The sequence below is a fragment of the Acanthochromis polyacanthus genome, chromosome 10 (genome assembly GCF_021347895.1).
Source record: "Acanthochromis polyacanthus isolate Apoly-LR-REF ecotype Palm Island chromosome 10, KAUST_Apoly_ChrSc, whole genome shotgun sequence".
Classification (NCBI taxonomy): domain Eukaryota; kingdom Metazoa; phylum Chordata; class Actinopteri; family Pomacentridae; genus Acanthochromis; species Acanthochromis polyacanthus.
This window is the reverse complement of record NC_067122.1, coordinates 28,909,707-28,935,290: the sequence shown is the minus strand read 5'-3', so window position 1 is coordinate 28,935,290 and position 25,584 is coordinate 28,909,707. Positions and strand designations below refer to the sequence as shown.

The following is a 25,584-nucleotide window of genomic DNA, read 5'->3' as shown; positions in this document are numbered from 1 at the left end:
TAAAAAAATTACACCCATATTTAAAAATAGATATTTTCTTAGTTGTTTTGAGAGAACTACTATATATTATTATAGTATTTGAATTAGATTATCAACCAACACTCCTGTTTTTGTGGTACAACTTGTCATACTTGCTCAATCAGGCTAGCTAGCTTTGGCATTATCATTGTTTTTGTTAACGTGCTCAAAGACTTTTAACGATGGATTCAATACTTTTCACATTTTATCTCACCCATAATTAGACATTATTTGATCTTTGTCCAATATGGCAGAGTCTGAAAAATCCAGACTTTTATCTTTAATGTTTCCTGAGATGCTGTTGTTCAAATATAGCCTAAAATTATACTGTGCAAAAAAAAAAAAAGAAAAAAAGTGAAAGTGGGTCTGTGGTCACTTTCTTAAAAAAAATCTCTACAAGTATTTGATATATTCAGCTACAATATCTTTACGAATATTCATATTTTATGCAATAAATTTTTCAAGCAAATCAGAAATTCCTCTAACCATCTGAAACATTTTTTTTTGCATTTAGATTAAATCTTTATTTAACAAATGTACAACAGAACACATGACACATGTATCAGCTACCCAAACACAACGCTACATAATCCACCTCAGGTACAAAACTCCATTTTGCACTCCCATCTAACACACATCACAAACACGTTTCTTATTCCTTTTACGTAGCACACACGGTCTACATCCTATGAATCGGTACTATGTCAGCAACAACAAACTGCATGTTGAAGCCCATGACCTGGATTTTACATCACTGCCATTTTACAAAGCACAAAGCAAAAGTTTCCTGCTCAGTTTGTTTCACAAGAACATAAGAAGAGCTGGAACTTTGACTTGAAGTGCCGGTAATTCATCAAAGCTACATTATCATTACATGACGCAGTTGCTTTTATAACTCAGCCTTTTGGTGCTTTCAGGGACACGCTGACATCCGACATGCACATCTGCTGCAGTCCCACACACCTTTTTCTGTAACTACAGGCAACAAACTGTTTACTGTGATGGATTTTTGTAGCAGGTTTCGTGTTTGTATGATTTGACGGTGAACTGAATTATTTAATAACAGCTTTGTGCTTTGGAAAAATGTCGGTAGAAATGTAAAGTATATGCAGTTTAATGGGCTAAAACATGCACTGGTCTGTACTGGCCAACAGATTTGAAAATTGGATCCATTACTAAACAGAGAGGACAAACCAGCAGTTCAGTGACACCTTCTGCTTTTCTGACTTTAGATAGTTCTCTTACTGTATCAATGAAAAAGGCAGAAAATCAAGTTCTAAACATTGATGAGACATTGAATCTTATTATAACATTCTCAGAAGTGATCAAACTGATAGATTTCTCTGTTCTGTGTAGCATCAGCCCGACATGCAGTGCTAGTAAGACTTTGTGGAACTGTACATTATGATTTCTAACTCTGTTGTTGATGTCTACAGTGTCTTTTCAGGCCATACTGGCTGGGCACAATGCGGTGCAGGACACACTCAATAGACAGATCAGTCCTTTAACTGACTCGTATCTGTGCTTCAACACAATCAAATCTGGCAAGCGAGACTCAAACTGCCCTTGATCATTTGATCCCAAACAAACTTTTGCTGGTGAAATTGTTCTTCTCCTCTTTCCAGAGTTCTTGTTCCGTCTCCACAGGGGGGAAATGATGACCTACTGCCCTCGCTGGTGAAATGATACTTGGGGAAAGTGTTGCGCTGGCTTGTGAGTCCTGCCGTGAAACCCCACGATGCTGCTGCACATAATGAACAGGAGAAGAAGAAACTCTGTGCAGCTCTATCAGACATCCACACACACCCTCATCTATGCCAAAGGACAGATGAATGTAAACGCACACAAACCAGGCACACAGAGGCTGCACAGTCCTCTCCAGAAAACACCCAAAGGGGCCAGTAAGTAATCAGCTCCAACTGCTGGCATCCCAAAAGCGGCTCCAAGAGTCTGAAACCTCTCTGAAAGTCTATTTCTTCATTTTGAGGTCGGCCTCCATGGCACTGCGGCGGCCTCTGGTGCCTCCGTCCTGCGGCAGAGAGACAGGGGAGGAGGAGAGAGAGAGCAGGAAGAAGACTTAACGTAAGGGTGTAAAAGTCAAAGGTCAGCTGGACAGAGTGCAGGAAGCCCTGTGGCGGGCCTCCTCGTGTGATCGAGCTCCGTACAAAAACACAGCACAGTCCACCTCGGAAGGCTTCCTCCGCAAATGAGGGACAGAAAAAAATAATGATGAACGAATAAAAACGAGGGAGCTTAAAAAAGAAAAAAGAAGGAGAAAAAGAAATTAGAACATGCACAGACATGGACAAACGCACGTGAACAGAAAAACACAGAAAACCGGCATGGGGTCATTTACCGAAGGTCGACGGAAGCTGATGGGAGGTGACTGGAACCTGCATGTGTGTGTTTATGTGTGTGTGGTGAGGATATTGTGTGCAAACAGAACTTAAAGCTTATGAGGGTGACACAGATGGAGTGTAGAGACGTTTGAGAATGTGTGTGCACATGAGAAAGTGTAAAGGAGAGCAGAGAGAAAGAGGATCTGTCGTTCAGATAAATACCACATATCTGTACAGCTGAGATGAAGTGCAGCTGTCTGGCTTTGAATCTTTTTAACACTAAAGAGTATTTTACATTAATTTCGTACATCGGTGTTTTGAGCAACAGTTTCTCTCACGTTACCATCACAGCTGTTACAAAACGTGACCGACCACATATCTGCGCTGGACAAAGAGGAAAAACAAAAACTGTGCAGAAACAATCCAAAGTCTGATGTGTTCTGTCAAACAAGTCACATCATGTTTAACTGAAGGACAGTCAAAACAAAATATCAATAAAAATGTCATCTTTTTAAAAAAATGTTCAGAAAAATATAACTTTCTGATCTTGATATTTCGTGTCTACTTTTGTTTCATTCTTCTCGCTGGTTTGAGGTGAATGTGACTCAAACTAATATTTGATATACAACAACCACAGAAAATCTGGGTAAAATCATTCCTTCTCCAACCAATCAATTGGTAGTGGGTTAGAAAAGTCTACATTATCTCTAAATGAATACAATACACTGAGTGCACGGTACCTGCTAAATGAATTCTGAATAAACATAAAAACTAGCATCTGCAGCATATAAAATCGTTTCAGCCTGGCTTTTTTAAAAATACCGAAACGGAAACAACAAACTCAAAGCAGACCAGCCAGTACTTTAGCTGCCCGCACGCACATGATTTCTAAAAATAGAACTGCACCAAATAGTAATCGGAGCACATGAACTATAGAAGAAAATACCACTGATAAGTTAGCTGCTGTTTTACATGACCTGCCAATCTTCTGTATGAAACTTTACACTCAAGTTTTGACCGTCTGTTTAATAAAATGCAGCCACACTGACGACTTCTTTAACATGATGTCGATTAGCTTGTACTCAACTACAAGTAACTGCTCAGTAAATGTTACACAAGTTAAACCCAGAAGATGTGAAAACTTTGACTGTGTAGGTGTTCAGAGGTCGACTGTTCCCCCACTGCCTAAATTAACTGATTGATCCTGGAGGGTTATTGATGTAGCAGCAACACCAACCAAATAACCAGTTAAACACCAAAGCCCAACAAAAACATTTAGCGGTTCAGCTCCACTCAAAGTTATTTGCTTCATGTTCTGGCAAAGGAGAGAACTTTGGAATTTCACTGTAGGTTGTAAGTTGGCTGTTGTTCACATCTATGTTACAATTTTAATTATAGTTTGAGAAAACAGTGGCTTTAATGGTGTCATTACATAAAATGCTCCACTGATACTCATCCTCACAAGAAGCACAGTCACCAAAAGTGAACTGGTAAGTGTCCTTAGATTATTTACTACTGTGAAATAATATTGTCCAGTTAAATCCTTACTATCTTTAATTGAAACTGGTTTCCTTTAATGCTGCAAAATACAAATGAAGAGACAGAGAAAGGAAAGAGATCAGAGGTGTAGACAGATGTGTGCTGAGTGTGTTTGCGTTGACATAAGCGTGTGCAGAGCGTGGCCTGGTTCTGGTGAGATCTGAGGGAGAACCTGAATACTTACAAAGAGAGAGAGAAGGAAAGCAGGAGAGGCCATTGGGACACTGTCCTGTAGGAGGACAAACATTGGAGTGAGAAAGAGAAAGAAAACACACACAGACGTGCGTGAGAAAGCAAGTTTCATAGAAGTCTGCGTCAAACACGGAGGTACGCTGAGGGACAGGTGTCCACGCAGCCTCAGCACGGCACATTGACAGACGCACACGTGTTCAGAGAACAGAAAAAAACAGATATCCACACATACATACACAAATGCAGACAGGAAATTGAGAGACTGATGTATACAAATACAAAAACATGGAGAAATACACCAAAGACAATCAGGCATATACAGTGATGGAAAAAAGTTTTCGAACACCACATGCATTTGCAAAATATTGCTTGAAGAGGTCTTCAAGTGCAGTTTCTTTTAGAACAGTCACAGCCATAATACTAAACAAATCCTAAAAAAACCATTAAAGACTTCAAATTGATTGGTTCCATAAAAATAAGAAATTTTGAGTATTGGCTCATTTTGATACCAGTGATCCACTAATGGAGGTTGTGCTTTTAATTAAAAGACATTTTTGTTGCCGTTCTTTGTGTTTATATAAAACCAACATATTTGAAAGTTCTTCAGAGACAAAAATGACTAAAACAAGAAACACGCCTGAAGATACAGATTCTCAGCCAGGAAGGGTACAGCTATCACCAGATAGCCAGGAGGTGCAGATGCAGTCCTTCAGCAGATTCACTCTGCAGAAATACAGACGAACCAACAGATTGGAAGACAAACCAAGATCTGGGCGTCCAGGGGTTTCTACAGCAAGAAATTACCACATCCTTGTCCCAATGTGCAGGAAAACCGTCAAATGATATCACAGGAGCTTCAGCAGCAGTGGTCAAACCAAACTGGTGTCCAGTGTTCCATACTTTTAGATCATGGTTTATGGTCCTACAAGGGTGTCAAGAAACCTCTGATCAATGATAGACAGAGGTTAGCCCAGCGTCGTTGGACCCAATCACACAAGAACTGGAACTGGAAGAAGATTGTGTGGTCAGATGAGTCCAGTTTCCAACTTTATCTTCCTCCTGCTAATGTGAGGGTACGCAGAAGACCAGGTGAAGCATTATCTCCAGCATGTACAGTATCTACTGTCAAGCATGGTGGAGGCAGTATCATGGTCTGGGGATGCATGAGTGCTGCTGGTGTTGCTCATCTCATATTGAACTCTGTCAAGTATTGTGCCATTCTCCAAACCCAAATGTTCACATCCATCTGCAGGTGCACTGTTCTGCTGAGGTCAAAACTGGATGTTTTAAACAAGATAATGCTCCTTGAACACATCCAGAACCAGCAGAACTTGGCTGCAGGAGCTCAGTATCCAGGTCTTAGAGTGGTCAGCTCAATTCCCGGACATGAGCCCCACTGAAAATCTGTGGTAGATTATGAAAAGGTCTGTTTCAAAGTGTAAACCAAAGAATTTAGAAGAATTAAAAGCAGTAATTCAAGAAGAATGGGACAACATTATCCCTCAGCAGTGTGAAAGTCTGGTGGGGAACATGCTAGCCAGGATTAGAGCTCTACTGTGTGCTAATGGCAGGACTACTAAATATTAATTTAATGATGTCATGGTGTATTTATTTTTTGTTCAGTTTTGAACACATTTTTTATTATTTGTTGACTTTGATACCGACAATGTTGAGAACTGACATATTGAAACTGTCAAGAATTTAGTTTTGTTAGTTTATCTTGTAAACAATGAACAAAAAAAATCTTTGTCTAATGCAGCCACACCTTTTGAAACACAAAAAACATTTCTCCACAAATATTTCATAATCATATTTGGGATTGCGTAAAATTTTAAGGGTGTCCGAAAACGTTTTTCCACCACTGTAAACAAGCAGTCAGACACACTCACATCCACGCACAGCACCACACAACAGTTCCCTTAATAGCTCCCATGAAAAACATCATGATTTTTATCCAATCGAAGCTCATCCATAAAGTACAAGTGGTAATATTTCAAAATACTGTTTGAGCTCTGACCGCCTCATTTCAACCTACAGTGAGTCAAACAAAGATTACAACATTTTATACAGTGGTGTAAATATTTGCCAAACATTTTCTGCAAAGAAAATCATTTGCAAAAGTCAACTTCATTTTTAGACTTCCCAAGAAAATATTGCAATTTCCCAAATACTTCTAGACTTTTCTAAACTCCATGATACTTCAAAAATGCCATGAGTAGTAGGGATCCTGTCAGACACAGTCAAGGCTCCCATAATCATACAATTCACAGAAAGCAATATGTAGCAGGAAAACTATCTTAAAAAATCTATCACTGTGGGCGTATGCAGACAGACAGACAGACAGACAGATGGACGGGGTAGACGAGCATGAGTAAGTGACAGGCAGGTGCAGACAGACAGAAGTTAGAGAGGAGAGGTGCAGCCGGCATGCAGGACATGAATCAGCTGGAAAGTCAACATCAAGTCAGTTCTTCCACCAAAGCACTTTACAGCAAGTGGAACAGAAAGTTTGTGAAGTGTTTAACAATGTATGCAGGTCTGACTGGCTCATTTTAACCTACTATATAGAATTAATACTGTCCTCATTGTCTCCCAAGTGTATCTCTGGCTTCTGGTACTGAACACAAGCATACACTCCCCTCCTAAAGTGTTGGAACGGTAAGGCTTTAGACTGAAAACATTTAGGTTTGACGTCAAACGATGAATACGAGACGAGATCAACATTTCAGATTTTATTTCCAGGTATGTACATCTGATACACAACGTAGAAGATAAGAGTACTTGTAACGGAACACCACAGCAAAAGTACTGGGAAAGATAGATTTAAAATAGACTGAAGTGAATAAGACGTAATATTTAGTTGCAAATCCTTTGCTTGCACCGAACTTTTGCAATGCTTTCCCAGGCTTTCACCGCAACCTCTTTCAGTTGTTTGTTTTAGGGGTTACTCCCTTCAGTCTCCTCTTTAGCAGGTAAAATGCAGCTCTATAGAGTTTAAGTCTGGGGATTAACTTGGTCAGTCTAAAACCTTCCACTTCCTGCCCCTGATGAACTCTTTTGTTGTTCTGGCAGTGTGTTTTAGGTCATTATCTTGGTCGGTTTGGTTGCATCTTTCTTTAAACTGATAGACAAAATGCTTCTGTAGACTTCTGAGTTAATTCTGCTGCTGCCATCATGTGTTTCATCATCAGTGAAGACTAATGAGCCCGTCCCAGAAGAAACCATGACGTTACCTCCACTGTTTCACAGATGAGCCTCTATGTTTAGATCATGAGCAGATCTTTTCTTTCTCCAAACTTTAGCCTTTCCATCACTTTGGTAAATGTTCATCTTTGTCTCATCAGTCCATAAAACTATGTCCCAGAACTTCAGAGGCTCATCTCTGTACTTTTAGGACAATTCCAGCCTGGCCTTCCTATTCTTCTTGCTAATGAGTGGTTTGTATCTTCTGGTGTAGCCCCTGTACTTTAGTTCATGAAGTCTTCTGTGAACAGTAGATTGTGATATCTTCTCTCCTGCCCTCTAGAGGTTGTTTCTGATGTCACTAACAGTTAACTTTCACAATGTTTGTCGTGAACTGCTGCTGTTTTCCTTGGTTTAACCGTTCAACGTCTGTTACTTAGTCCACCAGCGGTTTCTTTCATCTTCAGGACATTCTAAATGGTTGTACCTGCTATGGCCAGTGTTTGTTTAATGGCTCTGAATGATTTCCATCTTCTCTCAGCTTCAAAATTGCTCATTTTTTGCCTACAGATAACTCTCTGGTTGGTTACACCTCTAACTATAGATGCAGTCTGCAGAGGCAAAACCCAAATCTGAAACTGAACGTAGACATCAAGTGCTACTTATTGTTTGAATTATCAGTGTAATAGGACACACCAGGGCAATAAACACACCTGTCAGTCACATGTTCCAGTGCTTTCGCACATGAAAAATGGGCTGGTTCATAGAAAAGGTGCTATCTTCTAAGTTGTGTAGCAGATCCAGATGTAAATATGTGGAAATAAAAGCTGAAATGTTGATATTCATTGATACTCATATTCATCATTGGATGTCAAACCCAAATGTTTTCAGTCTACTGAAAAAAATAAAGGAATTGACCTCACTGATGAATATTTTTGGATGGGGAGTGTATATTGCACTGGTTGGTAATACATTACTGAGACATCATTCACGTGTAAGGCCTCAGAATTAACCAAACATGAAAAGACTATGCGATTCACAAAGGTTCAATCTAACGTCATGTCAAGTAAAATGTGAAATAAAATGTTCCTATTACAATCCAAGTCTCATGGTGATGGAGAGAAATATCACACACATCAGTGATGATCAATGCTGTCTAAGGATCAAGTTTCCAATCTACAACTGATACAACAAGAGCCGAGCTGACTCAGAGACCACAGCTTTGTAGGATGCAAGAGCTCTTCATTTATCAAATTATCAAAACAGCAGCAGGTGGGTACTTTCAATAGCAGAAACTTAGTTTAGTTCTAAATTTGAACAAGTTTCACACCAATACTGGATATTTTGAGAATTATATTGACTGTATGGTTAACTAAACAAAAATGTGACTTCAGTGCACAGGAAATATAAACGAACAAGTTGTCCCAGCTCAACAGAAGCTGCAAAACTAAGCACAGAGTTTGAGAGATACAAAGTTTGGTTTGAACACAATGACATTTCGGGACTTGGAAGCTTTGTTCCAATTTTGATAAATGATTCTTCTTTATTAAATGCCGCTCAACCCACCTTCTCAGCCGGCTCTCCAGGCTTACGGTTTCCCTCCCTGCCGCGGAGGCTCTTGGCGGAGATGGCACTCTCTGAGGTCTGCATGATGAGCTGGGTGGCCAGGAACTGCTGCACATGCTCCAGGACATCGCGCTGCATCTCCAGGGCCATGTGGTACACGTCGTGGTCCGACGAGTTGTACATGACGGCGTTCTGAAACATCAGCATGATGTCGCGCTGGAACTCAGCTGTTGTGCGGATCACGCCGGACTCGATGTTCTTCTTTATGGCCGACAGGTCCATGGGTCTGGAGCAGGATTAGAGGTGGAGGCAGCACAGCAAAGGGAGATGTGTTTTGTAAACAATCAACTGCATCCAACACTAAATGCTATTCCTGTTAGCCTTAAAGAAGAATTTTGGTGTAATGAATGTACTAAATACACTTAACACAACATGTAGTCTCTAAAACAGTGTGCTTTGGTGTGATAATTCAACACCCTCTGCCACATTCCAGGCCTAAAACAATCACTAAAATAAAAAATGAGTGCAATTGTACAAAAGTCTCCACAATATTAACAAGCACTCAACAAGATACATAAAGGATAAATAGGAGAAAGAAGGAAGCTTAACAACAATGGCAAAACATCTGCCAACTTCACTGGAAGAGTACAAAACCTCACTGATGGAAGAATTCTGCTGGAAAAATGTGACTCATTTTTGTTTTTTTTCCCCCTAGCCATAAGGCACACTGTACAAATGGGAATTCACAATGCCGGAGGAACTATGGCTGCCACACTGCACATCATTTCCACATATTCTGGAAATGCCCAAAAATTAACCAATATTGGAAAGAAACACATAAAGCCAAAGAAACAATTCTTAATACTTATTTACCTTTTGATTTTAAAACTGTATATCTGGGATACATTTCTTCAGAGGACAAAAACATAAATAGATACTTATTCAGAAAATTAACAGCAGCAGGGGAAAAAGCAGTAACAAAACGATGGTTGAAACAAGAAGAACCGACAACAAATAACTGGATAGACCTAACCATGGGAATTTACAGGACGGAAAGAATAACCTTTATTGTAAACCTGAAGATGAATTCACTGGGAGGGATGGGTGAGATATGTGAGGCCTTTTAGACCCCATTTGATGGGATGACTGCATGAATACGGACTCAAAATCTTATAACTGAAGGAAATGTTTTTGGGTTTTATTTATCAATTCATTTTTTGATTCTTTACTTTGAAATCCTGTATGTCAAGGCAATAATGAGCTGCTGTAAATGTTGCTGTTGCTTTTTACATCTCCTCTGTGGATGCATATAGTTTGTGTATATCTGCTTAATTTTTCAGATGTAAAAATCTAACTTCTTTCAATAAAAAGTGAATTGAATAAAACAAATAAAATTAATGAGTGCGTGTTTGTGTGTGGTCTGACCTGTGCACAATGCTGTGGTAACCGGGGGCGATGTCATCTGACACAGGCTGCAGGAAGACGCTGGCATACCTGAGAGACACAGGAACAAAGGTAAAACAGAGCAATAAAATTACAAATCAGAAATTGATCCCAAGATGAAAAGCTTCTAACCTACTTGTTGACAACATAAGATTTGCAGTAAGTCTGCCTATCAGCTTGAATTATGTTTTTATATTTTGTTTTTGACTCACATCTATTCAACTATCACCTCCAGCACTGCAGCCAAAAGAAAAACTGCCGTACACACAATAAGAAAAAACAACCACCTCAATTTTCAAACTATGTCAACTTTACACAAAATCCCAGCAGGTTAATTTAGTTCAATCAATCTAATATCTAAAACTTGTTGAAATGCTTCATTCACACAGTTTTTGACAGCTCTCTAATATCAGATGAATCACACAGAAAGCAGCTCTTATCTTCTCTTCTATTTGTATGTTCGAGGGACAAAATATCAAATCTAAAGCGGCAGATGCGTAGCTAACAGTCCAAAGATCTAATATGATTTATATAATAAATCTTAATCATTCTTTGTTAGACAAGCAGCCACCAGTCATCTGGAGACAAAACCTCAATCCAGTGGTCCCTTGTCTGTTGCAGGGGTTGTTTTCCAGACTCCCCTGCCATAGATGAAAATCCGTGAAGTAGCGACCATACTTATTTTATTATTTATATATATTTTAAGGTTTTATAAACCCTCCGCAACACATCGCAGAGCAGCACTATGTGCGGCAATCAGACGGAGATGTGAAATGGACAAGATGAGATGTTGAATGCTGCTAGACAGGGGAGACTGACGCTACGATTGCTGAGCCAATCAGAGTTCAGCATTTTATTTCCATTTTATATTCCTTTAATATGTTTTAACTATTATTTTTTAATAGTCTTTTATATTGTTTTCAGTTTTTAGGCTAGAAAAAGCTTATTTTACTGCAAAAATCATTAAAATACTGTAGTGATCCCAGAGCCAGTCGCTATGACTGAACTGTTGAGCTGCAATGTACCATGGGGGTTTAAATGTCATTATTGTGGTTTATGTTAGTGTTCCAGTGTTATTAATGTTTGTGTTTCATTGTGTTTTTGTGGTTTAGTCAGCCGACTTAGCTTGGTTAAATGTTATGTTGTCAAAACCGTGAGTGCGTTTGATGACTTCCTGCCACATTTTCTACAGCGTTGTTCTATGAGCGTCAAAATAAAAGCATCTGTCAGGTCCACAGTGCATAAAAGGCAGACCTCCTTTCTCTCATGTTGTTCTTCAACGCAGCTCGCCCCAATAATGAATAGATAAAAATACATAAATGCCACAAAATCCCGCACTATCAAATGTAACATAAAAATCTGTGATACGATGAGACCATGAAAAGTGAACTGCGATATGGTGAGGGACCACTGTACTATCCAGATATCTGTGATGATGCTAAAAATGAAAAAGTTTAAAAAAAAAAAAAAAAAAAAAAGTGGCACTGCATTTTGTGTTTTGGCCTAAAAAATAAAAAAAAAAGACTTCAGTGACTGACGGTTTAGGTCATCCATGACGCTCTACCTGTGGTTGGCTGCTGCTCTCCACACCAGCATTATGGCTTTCTTCCAGATCTTCTGCGCCTGGACGGCCTCCTGATCCTCGCCACATGTAGAGCTGGAGCAGAAACAGCAGAACAGGAAGAGGAGGCGAGAGGAGGTCAAGGCAGAGGGGGGATGAAGAGATGATTGTCAGCAGGGAGTTGAAATCAGAAGTGAGAAGCAGAGACAAAAGCACACGGCTGTTAGACTTTTTACGTCTGTGGACTGAAATTGCTTAGCTCAGAGAAATGGAGTCCTAATCTGATCCAGAGGTCATGACATGAACATTCATGACAAATGCGAGTTAAGCTGTATCTATTTATGAAGCACCATTTGTGCTAAATTGCTCAGTTGGAGTGAGGACAGGGGTTATGTCAGGATAGAAATTCACTCAGGCTCCTTGTTTCATATAGCTATATATATCTTTGTAGTGGGCTGCACAGTGGCAGTTGCAGCAAGAAAATCCCCGGTTCACGTCCCGGCCTGGACCTGGGATCTTTCTGCATGGAGTTTGCATGTTCTCCCTGTGCATGTGTGGGTTTTCTCCGGGTATTCCGGCTTCCTCCCACAGTCAAAAAATATGCTGAGGTTAATTGATTATTCTAAATTGCCCGTAGGTGTGAATGTGAGTGTGACTGTTTGTCTGTATATGTAGCCCTGCGACAGACTGGTGACCTGTCTAGGATGTCTCCTGCCTTCGCCCGAGTCAGCTGGGATAGACTCCAGCACCCCCCGCGACCCTAGTGAGGATAAAGCGGTGTATAGAGAATGGATGGATGGATATCTTTGTAGTGCACGACTCCTTCGTGGACGTTATGACACAGATGTTTCAGTGCTTTCTGTGACCGTGAACACCTACAGCTGGGACGAAGAGGCTGGGCTGCTGGCCAGTGAATCTGCAGTGTAGCGTTGGGAGGGCGGGCCGTAGCCGTCTTCGCTCTCGCTGGCCGCCCGCTCCACCTCCGACAGATAGGGACCCTCCCCTTCTCCACACTCCTCCTTCAGCTCCATCCCTTCTTCTGGGTCACCCTCACTGCCAGCCTCCTCCTCCTTCACCTCCTATTCAACGACACACACAGAGTGAAATCACTGCTGCTGTTTTACTACCGTAAATATGTGTACAGGGTTTCTGCAGAAATCAGCCGGTCAGATTTAATGCCATTTTAATGCTATACTGGCCACGGTTACATGAAGTTTTTTAATTCGGAATTATTAATTCGGAATTAACTCATTAGGAATTAAAGTTTTGTGCTTCGCGTTTGCATGGAAATATTAATCCCGAATTAGGGTTTAAATGGACCACACGTTTATTCCCCGTCCTTAATCCCACTGTATCGCTTGGGCGTTAAAAAGGATTCTGATTGGGCAGGGAGTGGATGTGATGTATCCCTGTTTACCGGAAGAAAAGAAAATTCCATGTGCCACGGCATTTCTTTTCCCCAACAACACGGAGGAACAATTAATAAGCACGCTTTTCGCTTTGCTTTTTCTTGTTGTTTTGAAACAGCAACTTGACAAAGGTCTCAGAATGTGTACGTCGCTACGCCATCGCTACGTGAGGAGCCAAGCATGCGCAGAATGACCAGAATTAACTAAAGTTGAATTAGTTTATTCAGAATTAACATCGGAATAAACCAGGCAATATATTCAGAATTAAGCTTATTCAGAATTAATTTTTTAATTCGGAATAAAATGTTTACAAGGAGATTTTAAAGCGGAATTAACTTTAATTCCAAATCAAAGAGGAATTAAAGGTCTCATGTAAACGTGGCAACTGTAAAAATTTTAATGCCATGACTGTGAACTCAACAAATTATACAGATTTGGGTTTTTTTTGTAAAAGATGATTTTCCTGTGAAAACTGTCCGTACATTTCACTATTTCTGAATCCGGAAATCCCCCGACCGCCCATGGGCTGCAGTCATTCTCTGAAATCCACGTTTTGTTTCGAGTAATTTTTGCTGGAATTTGCATTTCCCACCTCTCCTCTATCTAGTCCAGCCTGGCGGTACCCGACCAGCTGGAACAATTATCGCAATGCTTCGGCAAGTTTACACAGATGCACATATCTGACCAATCGTGGTCAATAATTATATATTAGTATAATGAAATACTTTTTCTTGAAAACTGCACAAAGAATTTTTAATGCCACTGAGAATCAAATTTAATGAATTTTAATGCCATTTAAGGCCTTAATGTTCACAAAATCAATTTAATGACTGTTAATGCCTTTTAATGCTCTGCAGAAACCCTGTGTGTAGATCAGCGCGTTACCTTGGACTCTTTCCCAGACACAGAGCTGTCCTCCGAGTCTGCAGCATGAAATGAGAAAAGAATTAGGAACTATAAAGATGTGAGCATTATTTCTGTGTGTCTTCATGTGTTTGCCACCCACCCAGGCAAGGTGGGTTTGGTTCAGGCTGACTCCACTCCTCTCCTTCACTCTTCACTGTAGCTTCAGCGGCCTCCTTCACTGCAGCCCCCTCTTCTGTAACCTCGCTCCCCGCTGCACCGTCGTCAGAGGCGACAGAGGAAGTGACATCACTCCCCGTCACCTCTGCTCCCTCACAGTTTCCCTTAAGCTGCTCTTCTCTTTTAGCCTCTGCCTGGTTTTGCGTCTCCAGGCTGGCAGCGGCCGGCGCTGACATTGTGGCCACATCCTGAGATTCCTGCGTGGGATCGGAGTCCTGCACTGTGGGTGTGGGCTCTGAGGCCTTCAGTTCTTGGGTCTCCCAGGGGCCGGGAAGGGTGTGACCTTCTGAAACAGCCTCTTCACACAGCGAGAGAGCTGCTTCCACTGCAGCTGCATCCAACGCCTCCACAGAGTCATCGACCTGGGACAGTGGACAGAGACGAGCACACAGGAAAAAGAAGATAAATCATTATGTGCTGAAAACTGACCGCACACAAAAAACACACCCCATGTGACCTTAATGATTCAGCAGATACTCTTTCTGAAATATAATGCTTTATCTATCTGTCTTTTTCTACACTGTGCACAGATCCAGCAGTTCATATCTGTGTTTGTGTATCCAAGATAAAGCACCTGCAAGATTGACTGAGTGAAGTTCACGCAAACAAAGAAAAAAGAACACCCCAAAGTTCAACAAAAAGGCAGTAATAATTATGCTGGTAAGTGCTGCAGTTAACAAAAGCAAATCTGTCTCTTTCAGACCTACTGTCAGAACACAATGACGGGCTTAAAAATCTTTTCCCTTTGTAATGTTTGTCAGTAAATATTCCTCCACACACTCATGCAGTGATATTATCTGTAGATTACTTTGTGGGTGTTCACTACCTTCACAGACCCAGTCTAGTATAAAATACTCCAGTGTTACTGTCCATAAAACATGTGCCCCCGTCCATTCTTGCCTTTTTTGACGGTAAAGGAGGCAAACTGATGTTAGGGCTCCAGAATTTTAGTTTCACTGACACACCAAGTTTTTTTTTTTTTACTACGGTGCACTCAAAATTGTTCACTTAAATTTTTGGTGTTGAATATTGTATTTTAAACATTACATTTTTTGTTAGTTTCCATACAAATTGATAATTTCATAACACAAATTGTAAAAGACTGCAAAAAAGAATAAAGGGCCACATTTATGTTTTGTAAATTTAACCTGCTGGGTATTAAAGTCAGTAAACGGCAGCTCTTTTTTGGTTATAAGGAGTGTTCCATTTCATTATCATTTCAGACTCCTTACTGTTTCAGTTTGCCACTGAGTGGATTAAGGCTGTCCTGTCACAAGTTTCATGAAGAGATTTACATTTTTAGTGTTTTAATTCTGAACATGGATGCTCCAACAGCCAAACCTTTGTTGCCAGCTATGGTTAAGCCATGCTCTTTGCAATAAATGCAATGCATTCTACCCTATCTTCATATTTCCCCACAGGTTTACAGTTTTGTGGTGATGTGGAGCTTGGTGTGAGCCATGTGCATGCAGAGATTCAGCCAGTTTAGAGTTTTATGGTTGTTATTTGAAGCTACAATTCCCAGAACACCGAAAAAGCATTAGTTGTCATGACAAGGCAACCTGGCACATAGAACCCTCTACTCATCTAGTTACTGCAGCCTAATGAAGTCAGGCAGTTGTGTGACCAAATGTTAGTTAGTTTGATTAGATAATGTCAGATTTACCTCAGTTGAAAGTGAGTGATTTTATATTTTGGTCACACGTACAGCCAAAGTGGTTGCTCGCAAACCCGGGATGTGAACTTTTTTTAAAATTTTCACAGTATGTACCTTCTCTTCTATGATGGCAATGATGTCCCCCACTGTCTCCAGGTCCAGCTCGTCTCCCATGTAAGACACAGCTACGAGGTCTTCTTCTACTAATCCTGTCTCCTCACTGAGCTCTGCCTTCACTGCAGCTTCAGCTTCACTCTCTGTAAACCCACACAGATGGTTAAAGAAGAACAAAAGCAGAGAACAAAGAACTCAAAATAATCATCTTCTGTAAAACGCAAAACAGTGACCCTAAACGAGACCTGGTTACAGAGATGGACACAAAATTCACAAAACTACACAGAATTCAAAGCATGCCATATGAACCAGTAGCATGACTCGACAATTAGTTTGTTTGTCTTTTCGTAGCAGTGTGTAGCCTGGAGCACAATTTTTCTCTTTATTCAGAAATAGACAGTAGAAAACTGTAAGGAAATAAAAGGGAAAGAAAGATATGCAACAATGTTGGCCCAGACAGAGAGAGCTCTGGAATAACTGTGATCACAGCATACCGTATGAATCTAAATGCTTTGGTCGCTACAGCAGCCAGTTTGCTTTGTTGTTTTCCTTTTTTTTAAAAAAATCCTTTCTACTGTATTTTCTATGTTTAGTGACAAATACATTTGGCAACAAAGTGTAGAGTCTGTTTATTCTCACTGAATGCAATTTTTTCCCAAGACAGCAGTCAAATCACAACCAAAGCAACAGTCTACACTACATGATGAGGTGGCGTTCTCCCAAGAATCGTCCTAGACACTATTCAATAACCTTCTAAAAGCAGTCAGTGAGCCTTTATATGTGTGTACACCGACAGGTATTCAAAGTGAATTTACCTGCAATGACATCATGACCAGGTGGTAAAGCAGTAGCTGCTGTCGCTGTCTGTACTCCGTTAGTCAGGCTACCAGTAGCGTCTCCCTCTGCAACCTGACACCAAAAACACACAACAAAAACACAAGTGAGCTTTTACACCAGACTGACTCTGAAATCTAATAAAATTATTTATCATTAAATTTTAAGATTGTAGCAAAGCTCTTTTAAATAATTAAAACGTCACCAAGCACATGTAATGATACAAGTCTGAGATTATATATTATATATATTTACATATTATATTATAACAGTTGCTTTTACTTCATTTTCTCTTTGTACTTCACACTGCCATGTTAAATGTTTTGGTCAAGCCTAAATTTACAGCACTATTAAATCTATTCATGTGTATAAAGTATAGCACAGGAAGAATATTTAAGTCAATAACTGTACGTCTTTCTTTTTGCTTCATTTCTGCTCTCGTTTCTTGCATGTTCAATCTAAGCTTCCTCTCACCAGGCGGGGGCTGGCTGAGATGATGTTGCCTTTTTTCAGCAGTTCTGAGAGAAGAGGTGAAGGCGGCGGCGTGGCTTTCTGAGCTAGGAGCCTTTTCTGCGGTGAATCATCTACTAGGGCAGCCAGTCCTCCATCTTTGGGCACCGGTCCTGGAGGGTCTGCTGCCGGTAGAAACACTCCAACCCCCTGGGCCTGGAGGAGGGAGCAAAGAATGCATGAGAGGAGTTATGATATTTTTATTGACTACAAACTGTAATGATAGATGATCCTTTCCCACTGACGTGTAACAAAACAAAAACAAAGGCTTATAGCAGAATTCACGGTGAAGTCTACCTCATAAACATATTATAAACAGAAACTGAGGACTTTAGTATGGCTAAAGGTCCTGATGTTAAATTACAGTTTGTGGCAAAAAATCTTCAAAACCACTGAAATAAAGCCTTAATGACCTGAAATGACTGGTAGTATAAATATGCTCAGGGAAATAAATTTATTGCCCTACTAGAAGATAAGATTCTATTATAATCATTCAACTAAGATCACTCTTTATAAACCCTGCAAGTGGGAACTTTCAGACCAATGGTATTGCACAGATTCTTTCATGAGTATAAAAACTCGTACAAGAAATACTGACATTGCACAGTCTCTTGTATTTGTAGAAATATTGATATTGCACAAAATATCTATAATAAACAGGTAGAATGTGGTGATCTTGCATCAAAACAAAGTATGAAGTTTCTCAGTGTGCGATCTACTGGGAGCAGTGCTGCTTGTCACGTCTGTCTCACCACTCACAGGAGTTAATAAGGCAAAGGTGCGTTCTTACGACTGAGTGGGTGATGGTGTCGTCGGAGGAGACGCCTCCTGTGTCCATGGGTGGCGTTGGGACTGAAGAGTCAGCCTGAGAATCCATGGTTGGTGGGCTGGCACCCAGGGGAGAACGTACAGTGACACTGGGAAGACGCTTTGGTGTGTTTTTCATGGCCTGACGAGCTGCAGAGGAAAAAGAGGGTCAGGTGGGTGAGAGTTTGAATTAATGAATTTTCTAACTCAGCTCAAGAAATTAAGAGAAAATTGCAGGACAGAAATCATGAGCAAGGCACCATGTAAAAGTATCATTTCAACCTTAGTACCAAGAAACATCTTCTCTAAGGAAAATACTTATCGAAATCATCTATGAACACAAAGAAGTTCTAGCAGTTGCAGATTTATTGCATATAAAGAACATTATTATGTAACATCTCACATCAAAGCATCTTTGTTCTCAACAGTGTCATTAATCAATGATTAATGATCACGGAATATTTATTTCTACAAAACAGCAAATTTATTGTATTTTGATGCAACTTTAGAATCTTCCTCAGAGCACAATGACGGCAGCTATCACAGAATCAAGGTTTTTTGGGGGGGCTTTTCTTTTTTCCAACAGATACCCACATGATCATCATAGAGTGAGACTGAACTTTAGTTACCTTGGTAGGCAGTTTCTGTGGCTTTCCTCTTCTGTTCTGCTTCTTCCTCCTCTTGCTTCTTCTTTCTGAAGATGAGAAAACAAGCACTTGAATAACTGGCAGCATGGGGGATCGGTAGCAGAAGTAGAGGAAAGAGAGTGTTGTAAAGGCCGCTAGCTGGAATGAAACAACCAAATGGGAAACCCTCTGTTTTCCATGAGTAACCGTCAGCTACTGTCGCTGAGTGGCAAACAGAAACTACAGATTCATTAGTCAGCAAGACAGTTTGAATGGTGAAACGTGACAAAAAAACAACACCTTAAGCTCATTGTAAAGCTTTGTAGATTTTGACCACATGGTGCAGTTAAGTCAATCACATACTCACTAAAATTTTTATCATTCATTATCTGGAAACTGTGGAAGTGTGGACCAAACTTCATGGTTAACCATCCAATAGTTGCCCAGACATTTCACTTTTTGGTCTAACTGCATTTACTACCAAACAAATAAAAGTCTTACAGTGTGATTTCTGCCCACAGCTCCTTCAGCTGGGAGTCCATGTGACCCGCCTGTATCAGATCCACCTCCTTCTTCAACTTCCTGTCAAGACAAAAAACAATGTTTGGTTAAATCTCAAATCTCACAGTCCTCAAAGGTCTTCCTTTAAAGTTTTTATGTACCTATACTGCTCCTGTGTGTCTCGCAGCAGTTTTTTCAGCTCCTCTATTCTCTCAGCGGTCAACCTACGAACGATGACATCCTCAATGGTCTCCACCACTTCGCCCTTCTCACCACGCTTACGCCTGGAGCAAAGAAAGCACGCACACTTTGGGTTAAATTTCTAATCACTTTGCTCATGATTAAGAAAGAAAAATATCGCTATGTATCTGCACATAGATGTGTGTCTGTGTTGAAATACTGACTTTGGTGCTTCTGTGGCTTCAAGCAGTTCAGAGTATTGTGAGGCACAGTGCTGAGAAACAGACAGAACAACAATTTTACCCTCAGACGGACTGACAGGAGCTCAGTCTAATCGCAGCTATACCTAACTGACAATTCAGAAAGAGTTATGTGGGTTTGTAGCTCTCTCACCTTCTGTGAGAACCAGTCAGGTGGACGACCAGGCTCTGAAAAAGGCTTGATGGCTCTACTTACAGATACCCTGAAAGACAAAAGATACCCCTTAGAATTAACACACGAGCTGAAACAATAACCTGAAAATAAAAGCATGTGGTGACTAAATAAATTTATTTGTATATTCCTAAAGGGTTTAGCTTATTTTCAAAAAATACTGATTGATTTTTGCACTCTCTTACAAATCACCAGTTTTCAAATTCACATGAACTTCTGGTTGATATGTGTTCTTTTCTGCACTCACTGTGCTGTTGTAATACTCATTTTGAGTGCATAACAAAAATATACAAATATATACACGACCAGTCAAAAGTTTGGACACACCTTCTCATTCAATGCTTTTTATTTATTTGTATTATTTTCTACATTGTAGATTAATACTGAAGATTCACACTTTTTTGTTTACAACATAATTCCATATGTATTCTTTTATAGTTTTGATGTCTTCAGTATTAATCTACAATGTAGAAAAAAATTAAATAAAACATTGAATGAGATAGTCTGTCCAACCTTTTGACTGGTAGTGTACATGATGGAGCCAATATCCTAGATGTAGTTACATTATGTGCTTCCAGAAACTTAAAGAATCAATGCTAATGGCCATTAATACTGGCTGGCTAAAAACCTTATTTAGGCTTTTTTTTTTTTTAGGTTTTTCATTAACTTGGTCACTTGACTGTATTACACATATTTCACAGAATGATTCAGCTCCTTATTTGTGAATGGCAAAAACAGATGAGTACATTTTTGAGTATGCTATTTGCTTTACCAGTTTTGGTCGCCACTCCTCATCACAGAGGAGGCCAGGCACAGTTTCTCCCTGACTGACCAGGGCTCCGTTGGCCCGACATTCAGTATCTTGTGCTCTGTGAAGAAAAAAAAAAGCACAAACACAGAGATAAAATATGGCATTTCTACACATTCTTGGTAGCCACTAGCTTGCTAGGAGCTAATGCAAACCCTTTTAAGGACACAAACAAAGACCAATTAAAATCTACAAATGACAACAGCAAACCTAGAACAGAGAAGTCAGCTCACTCAGTTGAAACACAACAAAAGTCACTGCATTTTAGGTACAGTTCTTCCAATGCTAAACTGATTTACTTCAAGGCCGAGGATTAGTACCAGCAACAGAGACTTCATCAAGAACAATAAGGAAAGTGTTCAATATGCATAATTTTACTTAAATGCATCAAATGCAAACCATCAACTAAGCACATAATAATAAGGCTAAGTTAGGTGGCATCAACAAACCCTAAACATGCTCCCACAGTAGCTCATAATAGTTTGTCAGATCTCCTTCATTTTTTGTCACATTTCCAATTGAAGGTCTGCAATGGAGTTCATTTATTCATTTACTGTATCTCAGTGTGAAATGATTTGTTTACCTTTTTAAATAATGTGGGTGCAGATGTACACATTTGTGTAAGTTTTTCATTGTTGTTTCACATTAAAAAGTTTACTTAACAAGTAGTAGTCATTAAATCTTCTTTTATCCCGACCCTGAATGAAAGTAAGTCATTAAAATGATCAGCAATTATAGATATAAACTTAAATTAAACATTTTTTCATGCAGATTTTTTCAGCTCTAATACCAAATAAACTATATTCTCTTAAGTCGATGTCCAAATGTACACAATGCACCAAACACGTATAGTCAATACAAAAAAAAAAAAAAAAGAGTCAAAGGCCCCTCTGTTTGAGTTTGATAATCCAGTCTTTCAATATTTCATATTCTCTGTTAGCACATAATCTTAAATTGATTGTTCAGTGTTTTGCTAGTTTTCTGCAGGGGCAGTTGTTTTGGTTTATGGTATATATGACGGTCCAGTCTCTGTACAGTCAATGTAAACCTTACATTTTGTTATGTAGTGAGGATGTAACGAAACATAACAAATACAAGAAAACACATTTTTCAAAAACTGCAGTAGCTCCAGCTAGTTAGCTAAGAGGCTTTAATATTTATCCAAGTTAGCTCGCTACAGTTAGCTACGTTGTTGATGTTAGCTTGTACCGTGTTCAGAGGATGTCTCTACATTTATTACAGCCTTGTGAGTCCTGTTTTGATTTCGGTACTGGGGGATCATTACAAATTCAAAATCAATACGATTACTACAATATGTAAAATTCATAATTCGGCTAGCAACAACACACTTTTGTCTACTATGTAAATATTAGCGTTAGCTTAACGATGTTGATTGAGGGGGACACATTCATGAGACACACACGGCTACAAAACGGTGTAACGTTTCATGAAGCAGCGCAGCTCCAGAAACCAAACAAATTACATTAACTTCAATATTTGGAGCTTGTTTGTTGTAACTGTTTTCTGTAAATCACGCAAATATATAAAAAAAGATTTGAAAATGCTACTCACTGCCGATACCGCTCGCCATTGCTTTTGTGACAAGGCCGTAGGAACAACTTCCGCCGGACAGTTTTTAGTGTTGCACACCAACACCAACATTACAGTGAACGTTGAACGGGGCGGGTGAAACCATAGATATATACAAACTTAGTGAGACCGAGGAAAACACAAATTAAAAAAACTGTCTGTCAGTGCTGTCTGAGACACAGGGTCTTAATATCTGAAGATCCCTGAGTGATCCGGGGTTTGTACAGTCATTTTATTTCCTGTTATATGATACTAAATGCGAAAAATGGGAAAACACAAGCCACTTCTCAATCAGTTATCAGAATTTAAATGAATAGTACTTGTGTTCCCAGAATGACACCCTGTGTGTAAAACGTCCTAGCTACAAATAAAAAACACCTTCCACATGTACAAGAAAAAAAACCTCACAAAAATCGATTGCAAACACAGGCGTGCAAATACAACAAGTTCCAAATGATAAAAAGAATACATGTGTAAACAAACAGTTAATTTATAAATAAATAAAAGATATTTGCAAATGGCTTCTTTTAAAAAAGGTTTCTTGAAAGAAAGAACTCGATTTTGCAATTGTGGGTTTGTGTTGTACACAAACCGAGTTTTAAGACAACTTTGTGCACTTATTAAGTCATTGCTTGTGTCCATGTTGACAGGATTAATCATAGTGTGAAGTGAATCGTGAATTTGGTGTTGTAAGTAATATTGTAGCTGGTTAAACACAACCTAACCCATTCAGTTTTTAGATTCATCCAAAAATGCCTTTGTTTTCCTTAATTTCTCCATTCAAATTGTGCAGATAATATAATTTTTGTAAATTATACTGAGCAAATTTACAGAGCCCACATTAGAATTTTTGGAGAAATACTTTTGTGTTACCTCACAAAAAGTTTTGCATTATCTTGTACAACTTGTGCTACATCACAACCAGAGATGCTGTTGTGCTCACAACCAGAAGCTGAAAAGTTTTTAAAATGATTATTGAGCAACAAATGCATTAATTGTGACATTATCTTAATGTTCTGTACTATCGACAGAGTGTTTTCCTAAACTTACAGTATGTGATAAGTGGACTGGACAAATACACCAACTATTTGTGTAGACCAAAATGAATGTAAAGCATATAGTGACAAAATGCATAACTATTGCATGTTAACACAAACCAAAAAATTCTTGACATGACCCTTGTGAGGCTCTATACAAATGAGTTATTCCAAACCTGTACAGCAATGCTGTCATTTTAATGCAATTTGTTGTATAAAACACATTTAGAGATGTTTAAAGTATCAGAACAAACTAAATTAGTTTGTAGAAGTATGTGTATTTGTAGAATATAAAATTCTCATGTCTTAGAAGCAGTGGTTCTCAACCCTGTTCCTCAGGACCCCATGTCCTGCATGTTTTAGATGCTTCCCTGCTCCAACACACCTGACTCAAATGATCAGCTCGTCATCAGGCTTCTGCAGAGGCTTGATGACGAGCTGATCATTTGAATCAGGTGTGTTGGAGCAGGAAACATCTAAAACATGCAGGACATGGGGTCCTGAGGAACAGGGTTGAGAACCACTGTCTTAGAGGAAGTAGAACTGGACACAACCTCTGCCCTGTTTGTCATTTTAGCAGTGAGAACTGGGCTCTCAGTAGAACCAAATGATTTATTTGTTTATTTCTTTATTTCTAAGCAAATAAATCAGAAGGATAAAACTAAAAATTTATGCACTCTGTGGCTTGTGTGTCTGCAAGTATCACAGCTCATTTTCCCTATGTCATGCCAAAAAGCAATCAAAAGGTGGCAAACAAGGCCTGGAAAATTATGTTGTTGTTGTTTTGTTTTGTTTTTTTCAATTTTCAGGACAGAGCAGCCAAACCCGGAGGTCTGTGAAACCTAAGTGCTGATAGAACAGATTGAGTTTAACTTGATGCAAGATTCATGGTCCTATATTGCTTTTAAACTAATGTAGATCATTTAATAAACACACATAACAATGCAGTGAATACAGGAAAAGCCAAAATGCTGAGCAGAAACTTTGCAGACTAAATGTGCAGAGTCGTGTACGTTGGAGGGGAAACTTGTGGTGCAATGAGTTAGAACACAAAGGCCCCAACAAGCCTGAAGTTCCTGTGGAGTCAACTCCCAGTTTGGGTTTGGGAGGTGGACACCCTCTCTATTTTTAAGACCAGGCTTAAAACCTTCCTTTTTGACAAAGCTTATATTTAGGGCTGACTCGGGTGACTCCAAGGGGGTCAGCTGGAGTCCACATGATGTTCCTTAGTTCTGCTGCTATAGGCCTAGGCTGCTGGGGACCTCTCTGGATGCACTGAGCCCTTCTCTAATTACTCATGTCTTTACTATGTACACCATTATTGCACTACACTAACTCTGTTTCTCCTTGTGTTCTTTCCCCGAGTGTCCCTGGTCCTTGAGCTGGACGCTTCAGATCTGTGCTTGCTATCCCACCAACTGGTCTAGTCTCCATCATGTCCACTGTGGGATGCTGCTGCTGACCTTCCTCCAGCCCACTGCTTCCAGCTGCCCATTTCCACCAGTCTACTCTGCATCACCCTCACTATACTTGATATGCTCATCTACACACTGTTTGAATTTTACTGCCAGCTATACATGTAGTGCATTTAATGCCAGAGCTGTATACCATAACAGTCAACTATGAATCAGTTTCAGTGTTGGCTGCTACTTATATGTATCATTTACGTTACTTTTATCACGCATGTATCCTAATGTGTGCTATATGTTCCTTGTTCCCCACCCCCTGCTTCTCCCTTCCCTCTCAACCCACCAGCAGATGGGTCCCCCAAAATAAAGAGCCGGGTTCTGCTCAAGGGGCGAACGCTGAAAGTAGAATGGAGACAGCACATCACCTTGAGCCACTAAACTCAATGAGTGATGTGTTGTTTTTTTTTTTTGTTTTTGCAGCAACATTTCTTCTCACACTGCATGGAAGGTTATGCACAAAAGTATTAGGATTCTCGGTTTGCATTCACCACTTCCAAATTTAAATCGTAACGTCATTTTCAGGAGAATTTGCGCAACACTAACAAACTAAACCCTACCAATTGCTGTTAAACCTTTGGAAAAGCAAGCACAAGTGTCACACAAACTTAGAGGGCAACTCTTCCTTGTTTAAAGCCAGATTTCTAAATTCTGACAATAGTTATGTCTAAGTTACCGTGACATTGTGA

The 25,584-nt window shown here is 39.7% G+C and overlaps 1 protein-coding gene across 2 annotated transcripts; it reads right to left on the bottom strand.

Moving 5' to 3' along the window:
* Positions 1-498: 498 nt before the first annotated feature.
* Positions 499-22,482, bottom strand: brd8b (bromodomain containing 8b). 2 transcript variants are annotated; one of them, XM_022202956.2, is made up of 19 exons: positions 22,375-22,482; positions 20,767-20,863; positions 19,956-20,025; positions 19,787-19,836; positions 19,544-19,666; positions 19,383-19,463; positions 18,885-18,949; positions 18,239-18,405; positions 17,413-17,604; positions 16,920-17,013; positions 16,105-16,247; positions 14,257-14,695; positions 14,136-14,173; positions 12,721-12,920; positions 11,845-11,937; positions 10,263-10,331; positions 8,838-9,123; positions 4,081-4,125; positions 499-2,047 (listed from the first exon to the last, which is right to left on the bottom strand). In XM_022202956.2, exons 1-19 carry the CDS (start codon positions 22,391-22,393, stop codon positions 1,988-1,990), a joined length of 2,331 nt encoding a protein of 776 aa, XP_022058648.1. In that variant the 5' UTR covers positions 22,394-22,482; the 3' UTR covers positions 499-1,987. The 2 variants fall into 2 exon arrangements, with proteins under 2 accessions (XP_022058648.1, XP_022058649.1); XM_022202957.2 differs by lacking the exon at positions 4,081-4,125.
* Between the last annotated feature and the right edge of the window lie 3,102 nt (positions 22,483-25,584).

Coding starts and splice junctions, on each gene's coding strand:
- brd8b (XM_022202956.2), bottom strand. Junction 19,837..19,955: donor CTGACTGGTTCTCACAGAAG/GTGAGAGAGCTA, acceptor TCTGTTTCTCAG/CACTGTGCCTCACAATACTC. Junction 14,696..16,104: donor TTGCCATCATAGAAGAGAAG/GTACATACTGTG, acceptor CCACTGTCCCAG/GTCGATGACTCTGTGGAGGC.